The sequence below is a fragment of the Mus caroli genome, chromosome 12 (genome assembly GCF_900094665.2).
Source record: "Mus caroli chromosome 12, CAROLI_EIJ_v1.1, whole genome shotgun sequence".
Taxonomy (NCBI): Eukaryota; Metazoa; Chordata; class Mammalia; order Rodentia; family Muridae; genus Mus; species Mus caroli.
In genome coordinates this window covers 73,775,942-73,791,314 of record NC_034581.1, presented here as the reverse complement: position 1 = coordinate 73,791,314, position 15,373 = coordinate 73,775,942, and the positions used below count along the sequence as shown (strand labels likewise).

Sequence of the window (15,373 nt, the reverse complement as noted above, 5' to 3'; positions counted from 1 at the left end):
TTTCTTTATATCTTGTGGATACTAACCCTTTGTCGCATCCATGATTTATGAATGTTTCCCCATTCTACAGTTTGGTTTTTACTCTCATTGATGACTATCTACTTGCTGTGCAGAAGTCTTTTAGTTTGATATAGTCCCATTTGACATTATTTTGTTGCCCACGTTTTAGGAGTCAGATTTCTATGTGAGGCATATGGTAGCACTCTGTACAGAGCACTGATGCTGAATTCTCACGGTATCGCTTTTTATATAAAATAGGAGCTGATGATCTCTCACAGGACTTTGAGTGGCTCCAGGAATTAGAGGCACCAAGCTTTCCAACCTTCAGCAAACCTCGAGGTTCAATTGTAAACAAGAAGTATAGAGACAGCAAGTCCTGGTTTCCAGGTGGTTTTGCACACTTTAGAAGCAGTGCCAGAGTGACCTTTAAATGGCATAGGGACTTAATAAGCATTTAATTAAATATACACTTCAGAAATTGTATGACTAAAAAGTATAAAATGGCCTACAAGAATGTATTGGATACCTACTTAAGATGAGACATTTTTCAAGAAAGGTAGATATGGAGATTATATGCTCTTGTTTGGGGGGGGGGGGGCTTTATGATATAACTGGGGGGCCTAGACATAGACATACAAAAGTTAAATGATACTGAAAGGCAAAGGAATCACATAAGTTCCAAATAGAAGTTCATGGTGTTTGTAGCACAATGGAAAGTGGGACCAGCTAGAAAGCAGAGGTAGACCAGCAGTCCACATGCATAGGAAAAGGCAAGATAGGAAGCCTATGCAAAAGCCAGAAGGGAGAATGTTCCTGAGTACCTTAGCAAGAATGTAATCAATCAACACATGGTCTGACCTTGCTACAAAGGATGCACCTGGCGACACAACATGTAAGTTCTCTGTTCTTATAAAGCTTATAATCTGGTACTTTAATTATACGATACCACACCGTGCTTCTGAGCAAAAGATGTGGTCAGAGATACACTGGGAGAAAGTCACACTGCACCGATGTGTATCAGACCATTATCTATACAGGAAAGTCAGAAGCAAACCAGAGATACTGAATAAAAACCATGCTACAAGCGGCAAGTAACATTACTCACTACCTTGGGTAGATGGCCTCGTTTCACTGTATCCCTGTCCCCAGTGGAAAACTAAAGGTTGCCATTCAGCCACAAGCTTGGGATCTTCAACTGGAAAGCAGAGAGCACACAGGGGACTCGGTAATAAGTGTAGGGGAACACTGACCACCAGGGCTGCAATTTGCTTTCACTTATAACCTCTTCTCAGCAAAACAACTTTAAATTACACTGTGTTCATCAGCTGAACAACTCCCAAACTCCAAAAAGCACTCTTTCCGAGAGACAGTAAAGGTCGGGGTTTAACTAGAAACTGGAAGTTTAGGCGCTCCCATTATTCTTTTCTGTGTAGTCAGTAGCACCAATGACAGAAATGGAGGTGCCATGATAGTTACTCATCAGTTAGACAGAAAAAGAACAGTAGACAAGATACTCATTCTATCCTGTACTATACCACAGGGCGTGATTCGTCTCTACAGTTGACTTATTTACAGAAGCCTTAAGGACAGACATGGTGTTTTATTCATCTGTATGACCTCATGTGCCTAGCATAGAGCTTTGGACATTACTGAGAGCAGAATTGAAATTGAAATGGAAGCTTAAGGTTTCTTTGGCAAGTCAGTTGTGTCAGATGGTGTTTTGCTTGGACAAACATGTGGAGAAACATTTTCCTGAGGTAGACACAGAAGAAAGGATGTTTTGCTAAAGTAAGCATGTGAAAGGACAGATGTGTGATGAAGGATTCTTCGCTAACAACATGCATGCGTTGGTTCGCCTTACATTGCATTATTGAGCTCCATTTGTCGGGACTCCATAGAGAGAAATGCACCAAAAAATTCCTGGTGGTGTTCTGGCAGTTTCTCGATGTTTCCACAGACTCAGGCTGATTGGCAGGGTGATGTCAGCTGATATAAACTCATATAGAGTTTTGCTAAGACAGACTCATGTGCAAGACATGTGGTGAGGTGAGACCCATGGAGGACACATGATATCTAGAGGGAATATAAATAGGACTCAACAGACTGAGAAAGGCAGTAGCTTTGCAACGCTTTTTGTCTCGAGTCTTCACTGACCTTTTTACTTTGTTGAGAGAGGCACAGCAGAGGACTTCTCCTGGTATCCCTCGTGCTGACTCATGCCAACTCGGCTGAGGCCGCTGCTGATTCGTGTTTGCTATCCCAACAGTACTGAACTAGACTGCTGATGTATTCATGAAGTATTTTCGAGTGGATCGAGCTATCTCTGGAGAATCCTGTGAACTGAACTGCTGGCAATGCAGAAGGGATTCCAAAGAACCATTTCTAAACAAGTCCACTTTCCCCATATCCCAATAACCTTTCTCTTCCACTACCTCTGGTGGGTGGTAGGCTAGAAGGGAGGCTAAAGCATTTAAGATCCTTTATTTAAAGTATAGTTGGGAAAAAATTTAAGTTTACATTGAATTAAATAAAAGGGGAAAGAGGAAGAAAGTCTGAGATACAAAACAATAGGAGTTATGAGGTAAAAGAGGCTTCAGGCAGCATTAGTATCTATCAACAACACTGAGGAAGGGACAATGAAGAGGACAGCACAATCTGTTCTTGTGGTTTTAATACTGCAAAAATATTAAGGTAGAAAATATACAAAGCATTGGGAATGAGGTAACTGCTAAAATTAACAACTAAAGGCTGCCTTTCACAGAGTGCACCACACATTGTGTAAAGAACATTACAGACAGCCTCACTTACTCCCCACAGCCAGAAAAGTCAGAGATTGTACCCATTTTTGAACAGGATAACTAAGGTCAGAGCCAGGATAAATTTTAGCAAGAGTGGACTATCTGCCAAGCCAACATCTAAATCCAAAGCCAGTGCTGCACTCCCATAGCCCAGGGAGGTAGGACCGAGATGGTGGAAGTAACCAGACACTGAGTTTATTACGAAGACGGAACCAGGAGAATTCGTTGAAAGATGAAGAAGAGTGTTAAAAATAATGAGGTAGTAGATAATATCTATAGAAGCAGATGGCCAAAGGGAGTCAAGCCAGTATCGCCAATGCACATCCCCTTCTCCAGACACAACCAGTACGATGTCATTATGAGTCTGTCGGCCGGCTATGACAAAGGCAATCACCCACTTTACCTCCTTTTTAAAAACTGTTTATTTTGCAGTAATTTTAGATTCACCATAAAGTTGCAAGAGAATACAGAGTTCTCTTCTCCCAGCTCCTCCTACTCTTACTCAGTACATGACAGCTCAATCATCAAAACTAATGAATCGAGCCCATGGGAACACTATTGGCTAAACTTTGCCGGGCTTAAGCAGTTACCATTAAAACTACCACAACATCACTTTGGATCCCATCAATACAAGAAATTATAAACTATCAATACACAATAAAAAAAAACAGTTTTAAAAGCATAAGCTCAGAAAAGATGTTACAGCTATGCTTTCTTCTCTCTCCCCATCTTTCCCATCCCTTCCCTCAGTTATGACTTTTAAGGGACAGAGACAGGTGGAATCAGCAAAGAAAAGTGTGACAAAGTGCAGAGAAACCACTAGACACCCTCACTGTCCTCTCCCAGTGGAGCTTAAGGGTCTCCACCGTGACTCAGGACAACATGTGCAAAGTGGTTTTAATCAGGAAACTTGGCTCAATTGTTAGGGTCCAGATTGTTATTAGAGGTCAATCAGGAGGTATGCCACACCTACTTAAATGACCTCAGCTAATTAGACTCCAGTCCCCAGAGCAAAATCAACGCTCACCACAACCACACTTGTATGCATAAACTGTCATCAAACTGATACCTGTGCCCTCAACCCTCGTGCACACAAAAATACTTAGTAGGTAGAATATTCCCAGGGCTCAGAGGTCATCTCCCAGGACCCAGGCCAAGAGTCAGGCCCTAAGGGAAGTTTTTTCTGGAAATCTGAGTGACCCAAGCCAACTAAGTTAACCCTTTCCTCACAGTGAGTATATTCCTGGGCTACCTGATGCATCCCAGCACCACATGCTGGATCACCCTTCAGACACCAATGCTGCCTTGCCAACCACCTATTCATTAACCTGTATGTGTTTCTAGCTTCTGACTTTAGTTAACAATAAAAACAAAGTTTGCCACATCAGAAAAGGTGAAGTGTTCTAGGATGAAAGTGAAGTATTCTAGGATTTCACTAGCTAATGAAATAAAGGCTTACTACACAGTGAGTGCATAGTGAGTCCATGGAGAGAAAGTAGATAGGTTGAGAGATCACGGTGTAGGCGAACAGAAAGCCCCACACCTTGGTGAGCCCTCCTCACCTCGGAGTTCAGGGTATTTGCTCCCAGTGACTCATGGGAATGGTCAGACTGAACCCAAAAGACCAGATTTTCAGAGAAGTCACACGATAACGATACACAGTGCAAACTCTGACTCCAGTGTTAAGGATCTGTGATTTCTATCTCAATGAGCAACTTCATAAGACTCTCCAAAAACGTAAGCTCTGAACATTCATAAGAAGGCATATAAACCTATGTCACAAGTCAGAAGCACAAGATGAAAATTTTGCAATTAATAAAATCTTAATATTTTAATGAACTCCCCTATTGGTTTATATTTTTTAGTATTTATTAGTGTCAATGATAAGGTATGATCTTAAAGATGAAGCCCACCTTGCATGATGGGACAGTTAAAAGAAAAGATAAATTCTGGACCATATAAAATTGGGTCAGATTAAATTGAGGGAAAAAATTCATTCCCTTTTCAAATAATAAAAAGGCTAATCTTACTGTATTTTCTTCACTTAAGACAAAAACAGTTTCTTCTTGTTAATTATCTGAATGCCTTTAAATGGTAAAATAAGAAGTACAACACATATTTTCATTCACTTTTCTAAAGGCTTAAACATAAAAATGGATATTACTATTTCAAAAGAAACCTTGATGAACAGTCTATGAGAGCCATGCATATTCCCAACAAGCACATGACAAAGAACACAGAGGACAACCACAGGAAAAATGGCTACAGTCATGTCTTAGAATAATCTGGATTACAGCAACTACAGGTGAAATAAAAGCTATTCCTACTTTCAGTATTATATGTAAAAAGAAAAAATGAATGGGAGGGGACTATTGTGAGCCATGTAATAATTACTCTTCAAGAGCATGTCCTATTAGCTTACTCTGATGGAGACTTCGCAGTGTGACATTACGACTTCACTTGGACGGTAAATAGAAGGGGCAGTGAATGGGCGGCACAGCCACAGTCACCGCTGACTTTAGAAAGCAACATCTAAACTCTCCTCATATTATTTCCACTAACCATCTGGAAACAGTTTCAGAACTGTGGCGATGAGAATAGGTATGTCTCCCATAGGTTCATGTTTGAATGCTTCACCCTAGGAGTGGTGCTATTAGAAGGTGTGGCCTTGATGGAGAAAGTGTGTCATTGTATGGGTTGGGTTTGAGGATTCCTATGCTCAGGCTCCACCCAGTAGGGAAGAGACCCTCCTCCTGGCTGCCTTCGGACCAAGATACAGAACTCTCAGCTCTTCCAGCACCAAGTCGGCCTGCACACTGCCATGCTTCCTGCCATGACTGCAATGGACTGAACCTCTGAACCTGGAAGCTAGACCTCATTAAATGTTCTCCTTTATAAGAGTTGCCTTGGTCAAGTTGTCCCTTCACAGCAATGAAACCCTAAGACAAGGATCAACACTACTAGAGTGAGTATGCTTTAAAGACAAAAGTTCTGCCCCACAGCAGCACACTCCTAAAATCTCTAAAGCATTGGAGGGAAAGATTCCACCAGACTTCTGCAACTGTGTTTCTCAAACCACAGTCTTAATGTATTCAAGTCTATAAAATTCTCCCCTGAGAATGTTTAATTTTATAACTCGAATTCTCCATAACATAATAATATGTGTGTTTCCAGTAAAGTGATGTCACTTAGAATCTCTTTGATGGTCAGTGACTAATGTAGACAAGAGCCATGACAGAATTAAAATATAAGCACATTCATGTCCACATGAAGCTCAAATGATGTCATCCTTCCCAAACAAAAGGTTTCCTGGTAGCTCAAAAGACAAGAGAAAACCTGAGTAATCACATTAACTATACAGCAAGGATGTTAAAACCAAAAGAAGCTATAGCATATATGTTATTATATGCATAAATATATAAGCATAATATACACATATTATAAACACATATGCATAAAACATGTGCATATTATAAACATAAAACCTCACAGTAATTATCTATAACATTAAATGAGCATAATCATTTATGCAGCATTATGTTGATTACAAACACAGTACACCTGAGTATTTCATAAGTATCCTTTGTCAGGAAGGGTTATTCCTACCTATCATACTCCTGTGGTAACAACCCTGGAGTCAGCAATGGGGGTTCACGAGAATATCTATAAGTGTAGGATACATGGTTGGAATAAGGGAAAACAGCCATTCACCCAACACTTGCTTTTGTTCCCAAAGACGTGTAGATGCTAACATGGAAGCAGTCAAGGCTCTTGACCTTGACAAAGAATAGCAGGCTATAGAACCCCGCCACACACTTGAACTCCAGAGTCTCTCTGCTCAAAGGTTGATGACAGTAACCACATTAATAGCACACCAATCAGAAAAAGGCTGCCCAGAAAGCAGTGAACAGTGCCACTTTAAAGACTAAATTTGATCAAGAAAAACATAAAAAAAAAAACCTCATGCTTCTTAGAAAAAAAATCTAAACATTAAAATTTTTAAATATTATGAAAAACACAAAATATAAAATAATTTCTAAAAGGAAAGGAAACTTTGAACTTATGAACCAAGCAAATGCCAGCTTCACAAACAGTGCTAGTCATGGATTACTTGATTTAAAACAAAACAAACAAAAGTGGTAAAATATAAAAACAAATGAAAGTTTTATAAACCATAAAAATGAATTTTCAGCAAAATACAAAATGTAAAGCATTCCTTTCTTTAAGTGGGTAATTCTTTGATGTGAGATAGCTTAGGCTACTCAGAGCTAGTCTAATAACAAGGCAAAATAATTTGAATTATAAAATTCTTGCTTTAGTAAAAATTTCATAAATAGTAGGGATGGGAGTCGGTGCCTTGAAGTAATACAAAAACACCATCAGATTCCTATATTCCCTCCTATTTACTATTGATTGATTGATTGATTGATTGATTGATTTTTGACAAGCGTCTCACCATCTAGCCTTGGCTGGCCTGGAAGTCACTATTTAGGCCAGGCTTGCCTTGTACGCACAGGACACACTCCTGCCTCTACTTCCTAGGATTAAAGGCGGTTGCACCTCCTAACTCCATAAGATATTGGTTGTGCTGGGAGCACTGAGCCTAGGGAGGAGCATCCGGATCAGGGACAGACAAATAACAGCGCATACACCAGATCACAACCCTGCCCAGCTCTTCTCAGACACCGGACACCTGTTGTTTCAGAGAGCTCTACTAAAAACACACACACAAAAAAAAAAGAGTAGAGTTTTTTTTTTCCTTACTCAGAAAGATAAACTATCTTAGTGAAATGCAAAACATCAGCCTATAATTGCTGTTTAAAAAGGAAAACAACTTTTAAAAGGTTACTTTTCACATTTTGCAGAGGCTTAGGTCAAGCAACACTGTAAGTTAGTAAAAATAAGTAAGCAACTCATCTTAAATTTCTATTAAGTATCTCTTCAAAAAAATTCTTTAAATTTTTCTATTCTACTTGACCAGGAACAATTCAAATATATCATTTTAAGTAGTTCTCAAGATAAACTTTGTAATAGCTGATTTTAATTCAAACTATAAATTTTAGAGGCATGAAAATATGTAGAATGTGTATGTATGTGAACTTTCTCCGACTTCTCACTTGGCTTTACAAATGAAAGGCTGCATGGTGACTCACGTAATTTGTATATATTCTTTATGAAATAAAGACACGAGATCTTAATTTCTCCAAAACAATTAAGAACCATGAAGTCTCAAGCAAATTTTATGTCAGGTTAAGGAATTTCCTTGTCTGGGTGGGAACATGGCTAAAACTAAAAAGCCTGGAAGAGTGTGGTAACCCATACCTGTAACCCTAGCACTAAGGCAAAAAGCAAGAGGGCCCGTGGGGAGGACGCTCGGGCTGGACAGCAGGATGCTGTCTGGAAGAAATAAAAGCAAACATAGTAATACCCAATGTCCCTGAGGCTGCAGAACAAGTACAGCCCTCCCACATGTAGCAGAGTGGGGTGTAACTTAATATACATTTCCGTGTTGTCTGCTGTGCATCTCCAACCCTAATAATCTCCCCTCAGATTTCCTGATCACAATACCCACCACAGAAAACCATCCCAACAGCTCTTTTAAGGTATTCTCTGTGCCGTTTCCATTAATGGTTGACCTCTGCCCATTGGAAACAAACCAAAACAGCACTGAACAGGGTAACCTACGAACAGAGCCTAAAAGATCTAAGTTACAAAATCTACAGGATACACCGTCGCTGCAAAGAAAGTTTGCAGAAACAGAGCCAGGCCGCTCTGCGAGTTGTCCCACTTAATAGTAATCTCAGCATGACAGACGTGACACAGAACACACGGAGTGAGTAACCAGTGAGAAGGAATAAAGGAAGGGACGGTGGGAACCGTCAGAAGCACTTAAGTCTGTCCGGGGTCATGTTATAAAAGGGGAAATAACCAGCAGAGAGGGTGACTGACGAAAGCAGTTCCTTGCCATAGCAATCAAACTTTAGAAGTCAGATGTTTAGTCTTCCCTAAGTAGATCATTCCATACTGTAAGGTCATGACCTTAAGAGAAAAGAAGGAAAAGGGACACTTACTGGGATTGAAAACTCCCCCGCCAGGTACTTCAGTAAGGACGCTCCTTTGCCCAAGAACTTGTTCCTTTCTTTGATGTTGCCTTGAAGCTGCGGGTCAAACTCCTTTCTGACCACAGAAGCAATGGAGTCAACAATCACAAGCTTAACTCCTTTCGAAATGATCTCTTCCTCCAAACACTCAAGCCTGTGAAAGTAGAATTTGTAAAATAACAAACAAGTGTAAGACACCATCTCTTTTTTTTATTTTTCTTTTCAGAAGGAAAATAGAAGAACACTGTATTAGGGTTTGAGAGAAAAGCCAAACACAAGTTGGGCAAGCTGTAAATCCTGGCAGCTGCTGGGAGGAGGGAGCCAGTGAAGGCTTAGAGTGTAATGGAGGTCTGCAAACATCTGTGAGGGGAAGAGGGCGTTAGAGCAAACAGCGAGGCAGCCTGGAGGTTGAGAGCAAACACGCTTAGGACTCTGGTTGTTCTCCAGGTCAGAGACAGAGGTGGGGAGAGGACAGCCATGCTTTTGGAGTTAGAACTCAGGAAAGCAGGCAGGACTAACCTTGAAGATCTGCAAGTCACTTCAAAGACGTGACTTTAAAAAGTGAAGGGGCAGGCAGGCCTAACCCTGAAGATCTGCAAGTCACTTCAAAGACATGACTTTAAAAAGTGAAGGGGCTGGAGAGACAGACGGCTCAATGGTTAGGAATACCTGCTTCTCTTGCAAAGGACCAGGGTTTGGTTTCCAGCAAGTACATGAGGGTTCACGGCCATTGGTAACTCTAGTTCCAGGGGACCCCACCCACTCTTCCAACCTCCAAGGGCACCAGACATATAAGTGGTATACACACAAGCATGCAGGTAAATACTCACACTCATAAAATTCAAAATAAATAAACCGAAAACAACACCACCACCATGCTGAAAGGGTTAATCAGCTTTAAAATAACAGTTTAGCCAGCTCTGGTAACAGAGATCTGTAGCCCTCATTACTCAGGAAACTAAAGAAAGAAGTTTGCAAGGTCAAGGCTAAACTGGGCTACAGTGGGAGTTGTTCAAAACCATACTGGATAACATAGTCTGTACGTTATCAAAATAAAAACTTTAAAAAGTGCTGAGAGGGGCTGGAGAGATGGCTCAGTGGATAAGAGCAATGACTGCTCTTCCAAAGGTCATGAGTTCAATTCCCAGCAACCACATGGTGGCTCATAACCATCTGTAAAGAGATCTGATGTCCTCTTCTGGTGTGTCTGGAAACAGCTACAGTGTACTCATATAAATAAAATAAATCTTTACATAAAAAAAAAAAAGTGCTGAGATGCAGCTCAGCACTTGCCTGACACACATGAGGCCCTAGGTTCAAGCCCAGTAACACACATGCACTTGCTCATGCACTCATGTGTATACACACACACACACACACACACACACACACACACTTCCCTGAGTTACAGTGATGGTTGTAAATGCAGCACACATAACTTAGTTCAGCACTCCTATCACATTGCATTGTTCTGGAAATAGCGACAGTGTTTTCATGTTGCCCTACAATACTACAAAAGCTGTAATTTTACAGGAAAGCTACTTGTGTAGCCAGTCTCTAAAATGGCCTCCTCTTATTCCCCCATCCTGGTGTGTCCTATCTTTTTATGAATTTCTACATAGATGCCCTCCCATACTACACAAGAGTTGGTCTATGTGACAAGTGCTCATGACAAAATGGCGATGCTCTTATTCCAGACAGTGGGGATGAAAGACTACACTTTCCATACGTAAAGAAAGGACGCCTTCCAATGGTGCACGAGTGAGCTTGGGAATAGGCATACCAGCCGACTGGTCAACAAAACAACGGCAGTCCTGGACAACAAGCAAAGCAGGAGCAGCTGAGCCACTTCCAGATGCTCACTCCCCAGAAAATACATATTTGCTGTTCTAAGCTGCCACATTTACAGGTAGTTCACTAACAAAACAACTTATAATAAATAAACCACTTAGATTCTAAAATATTCACTGATTTTTTTTCCATTTTAAAGAAACATTTCAAAAAAAGCTACAATGAATGAAGAAGGCACAAATTATTATTTCTTTAACTCCATTATATAAGAATTATTTTACTAAGAAGCTGAAAATGGGGAGGAGAAAACTTTCAAAGCATTACTAAAATATTTTATATTTAAAATAAAACCCACCTACCTTTGTAGAAGTCCCTCACAGGTGAGCTCTCGGCAGAGATGAACTCTACTGCTGGTCAGAAGCAATTTTTCCTCAGTGTGAAAATACTGTGGAAAACGGGATTCCGCAATCTCAACCAGTCTATGGAGAGAAGGGAATAGGATGCAAGAGAGAATAGTGAATACTGAAAGAAAGAGACACTGCTGGGTCTCCAACACACTCCACATGGGAAAGTACTAAGACGTATCCGTATGTCAGGTGTAAGCAAAAGGCTCAAAACACACGTTTGGAATATACGTGGCCTCTGTGAGAATTATCAGAGGTTGGCTATCAAGGGTTCTAAGTCTCATCAAATTTCCAACAAGCAACAATATTCCCAAGATTTTATTTCTGGAAATAATATGTTTACAGATAACATTTTCATAGCAGCTACTTTGACATATTAGAAATTTTAGAAAAAGCTTTCAGTTGCTTGAATGAACGAAGTCTGTTTCAATAAGTATGGTACTGTTTCCTAATAATAACATATCTAAGTTGCCTTGTCTCTTCCTAGAAAATATGCTTTCTCAATTAAAATTTAAAGCTATTTAGTAGCTCCTTGGTAAATAGAAAATTATTGTTTAACCAAATTAATGCTATCCAGTTACTTCTTGTTAACAAAAAGTTATTTTCTGAATGCTGGATTCAGACCCCGAGGCTAAATCTCATCATGTGGGGCAGGTCAGGTGAAGAAGAATAATAACTCAAAACATAAAGAACAGCATCGTTTAGCAGAAAGAGGCACGAAGGGCAGCGCTAGAAATGACAAAAGGGTAAGATATAAAACTGAAAAACAAAACTCTTGGAGTATAACTGTCTCCCAATTGCAATGACTCGTCAGGCCTACTTAGCCATCCAGGGAATCTGGAAAAGATACTGCAAACACAAAGCCACCCATAGTCTATGTTCACATTAGAGACACAGGAGAACAAAAGAGCAGTGTCTTCATCCCCAGTTAAAGGGCTCTGGGAAGAGGCTGAGAACTTTAAATAGATAAACAAACAAACAAACAAAAATCCTTAAATATGCTATAATCAGAAGCAAGGGAAGGACCTAAAACAGGAAAGAGAAAAATGAAGACAGTCAAGAACTTTTTAAGTGCATTTTCAGTCAACTGAAAAGAAAAATATATAATTTGGTTCAATAAGAAGAGGTAAAAATGCTTCAAGAGAAAAATAGTATTTAAAGGGGTATCCGAGTAAGGCGTGTTTGACAAGGCATGGGGACTGAGGGAGAAGGACAGGAAGTAAGAAAAGCAAAAAAGAGCTGGGCAGTGATGGCGCATGCCTTTAATCCCAGCACTCGGGAGGCAGAGGCAGGTGGATTTCTGAGTTCAAGGCCAGCCTGGTCTACANAGTGAGTTCCAGGACAGCCAGGGCTATACAGAGAAACTCTATCTCGAAAGAAAGAAAGAAAGAAAGAAAGAAAGAAAGAAAGAAAGAAAGAAAGAAAGAAAGAAAGAAAGAAAGAAAGAAAGAAAGAAAGAAAGAAAGAAAGAAAGAAAGAAAGAAAGAAAGGCAAATAAGAAATGATGTGCTGTTGACCCTGCAAATTGGGCAGACTGGGAGGGTTTGTAGAAGCATGTCATTTTTATGATTACGGTGGTGGTGGTGGTGGTGGTGGTGGTGGTGGTGGTGGTGGTGGTGGTGGTGATGGTGGCGGCTGCAGCGGTGATGTAACTGTAATGTGAGCTCAGTGCTCAGTAGAGAAGGCAGCTGGAGCTCTAGCCCTTGGAAGATGCCAGAGTTCAATAGGATGGGTACAGCCACAGGTACTGCAAACTTGAGGATGCCTCACAGTTTGGATAGCCTGTTGCTAGGAGCAGAGGAGAGTCCCTAACTTACTGGCCACAGTGCAACACGAGGCTGGTTTTCCACCAGTGGCTTGAGTGGTGAAAGGTAATGCGATTCCTTACTGGTTCCATTAAGCCTGCTCATGAGGAATGATAGTCAGTATATGGACCGGAGCTACTGTTACTCACATCTGCCATGCTAAGTAACGTAGTCAGCAACATATCAGCCAATATGTTACAATTTTCTAAAGGCTTCTCCAAATGACTTTTACTTGGGGAAACTTTTTTTAAAAAAAATATAAATCAAAATAAATATCAGTGAAGTTTTTCTAAATGCCTGGTGTCGATCCCATTAGTATCCAGTGACAATTTTCTTCACAAGATCTTGTTCTTCAGGGGAAGCAACAGAAAACCCATCTTTGCCACCAACATAATACATAAAGTTTGAAAACAGTGCCACCTAGTGGATATCTTTTAGCAAAGGCACTTCTTTGAAAAGATGCATCTAAAATTCATTCATTCAAGATTTACTGAGAAGCCGGGGGGCGTGGTGGCGCACACTTTTAATCCCAGCTCTCAGGAGGCAGAGGCAGGCGGATTTCTGAGTTCGAGACCAGCCTAGTCTACAAGTGAATTCCAGGACACCCAGGGCTATACAGAGAAACCCTGTCTCAAAAAACAAAACAAAAAGACAAAAACAAAAATAAAAAAATAAAAATAAAAAAAAAACAACAACAACAACAAAAAAGATTTACTGAGGACCTATACCATGGGCCAGGCACAACTAACTACCATAAGTATTGAGTATATGACATCACTGTAATTATTGAGTATATGACATCACAATACCCCCAATAAAGGAAATGACAAGCAGAGGAGAGAAGAAAGTTACATTCTGTGTGCTGGCTAGATTGTATCACCTGGACACTAGAGTCATCTGAGAGAAGGAAACCTCAGTTAAGGAACCGCCTCCATAGGATTGGGCTGTGGGCCAGCCTGGAAAGGATTGTGTTTATTAGTGATGTATGGAGGAGGGCCCAGCCCATGGTAGCTGGTGCCATCCCTGGGCTGCTGATCCTGGGTTCTGTATAAAAGCAGGCTGAGCAAGCCATGGAGAGCAAGCCAGTCAGCAGCATCCCTCCATGGCCTCTGCAACAGCTCCTGCCTCCAGGTCCCTGCCCTGTGTGAGTTCCTGTCCTGAATTCCTTTGATGATGAACAGTGATGTGGAAATGTTTGTTTGGGGCTTTTAGTTTTCGTGTTTTCTTTCTTTCTTTCTCACTTTCTTTCTTTCCTTCCTTCCTTCCTCCCTCCCTTCCTTCCTTCCTCCCTCCCTCCCTCCCTTGTTTCTTTCTTTCTTTCTTTCTTCTCTTTTTTAAAATTTTTTAAATATTTATTTATTTATCTATCTATCTATCTATCTATTTATTTATTTATTGGTCATGTGTTTCATCACAGCAATAGAAGCCCTAAGACATTCCAGAAGGAGAGAAAAGCAAAACACATCAGAGGCCAGCTACAGTGCTCTAACAGTTAATGTAGCTGGAACAAGGAGCAGGAAGAAGATTGAAAGGTTGAAGGGGAGAAAGCCAGAGCGCCAGGCAGAAATCAAGGTCCCGTCAGACCCTCAGATCTGTGGTAGTCTGTTTGGGTTTTATTAAGAAAAATGAGAAGTGTGGGAGCCGACCTGACCCCATCATGTTTCCTTTTTTAACAGACCATTACCTTAACCACTCAGTCACATCCCACAAATGTGTTTTTAAAAATAAAAATAAAATTTTTTTAAAGTGAAAGACTGCTCTGAGGGGTGGCTCGGTGCTAGAAACCACTGGCTGATCTTTCAGTAGATGAAATTCATTTCCCAGCACCCACATGGTGGTTCAAAACGACCCTTAACTCCAGACCTAAGGGGCCTGCCACCCTCTTCTGGCCTCTGTGGCACCAGGCACACCCTCATCGCTCATATATACACTCAGGCAAAACATCCGTACACATAAGATACAAAATAATAAATAAATCTTTTTGAAGGTCTGCTCAAGAGGCTAGGGAGATGGCTCAGCAGGCAGGAGTGTCTCAGGGTTGATGGCTGCCAGCCTAGCTCCAAGGCCAGTGAGAAACTGTATCAAAGGAGGAAGTTAGAGAATGAGACAGCAGGACACCCAACATCCTCCTTTAGCCTCCATACATAGACACACATGCCTACACACACACACACACACACACACACACACACGCACAGATGGAGGGACAGAGGGAGGAGGGAGGGGAGGGGAGAGATGGTTCTAGATGTCACATGGAGAAAAGGCTTCAAAAGGCAAGGGTAAAACAAGATAACTGCTGTCCACACAAGAAACATGGTGCCTTCACCTAGGGAGATAATACCTCAGATAATTAGGAGCAACTGGGTTTAAAGTATAATTCAGGTTGCTTTTATCATGTTTAGGTATGGGCCTTGAATTCCTGATCTTTCCAAGACTTTTATCATGAATGGGTGTTGGATCTTGTCAAATGCTTT

The 15,373-nt window shown here is 40.9% G+C and overlaps 1 protein-coding gene across 2 annotated transcripts in view; it reads right to left on the bottom strand.

Moving 5' to 3' along the window:
- Rad51b (RAD51 paralog B) overlaps positions 1 to 15,373 on the bottom strand; it is a 512,935-nt gene that overhangs the window by 468,103 nt on the left and 29,459 nt on the right. For both annotated transcript variants that reach the window (XM_029484370.1, XM_029484371.1), the window contains exons 6-7: positions 11,050 to 11,169; positions 8,870 to 9,053 (exon numbers count right to left, since the gene is read on the bottom strand). In XM_029484370.1, coding sequence (XP_029340230.1) covers positions 8,870 to 9,053; positions 11,050 to 11,169 — 304 coding nt within the window. The remainder of the gene's footprint in view (positions 1 to 8,869; positions 9,054 to 11,049; positions 11,170 to 15,373) is intronic.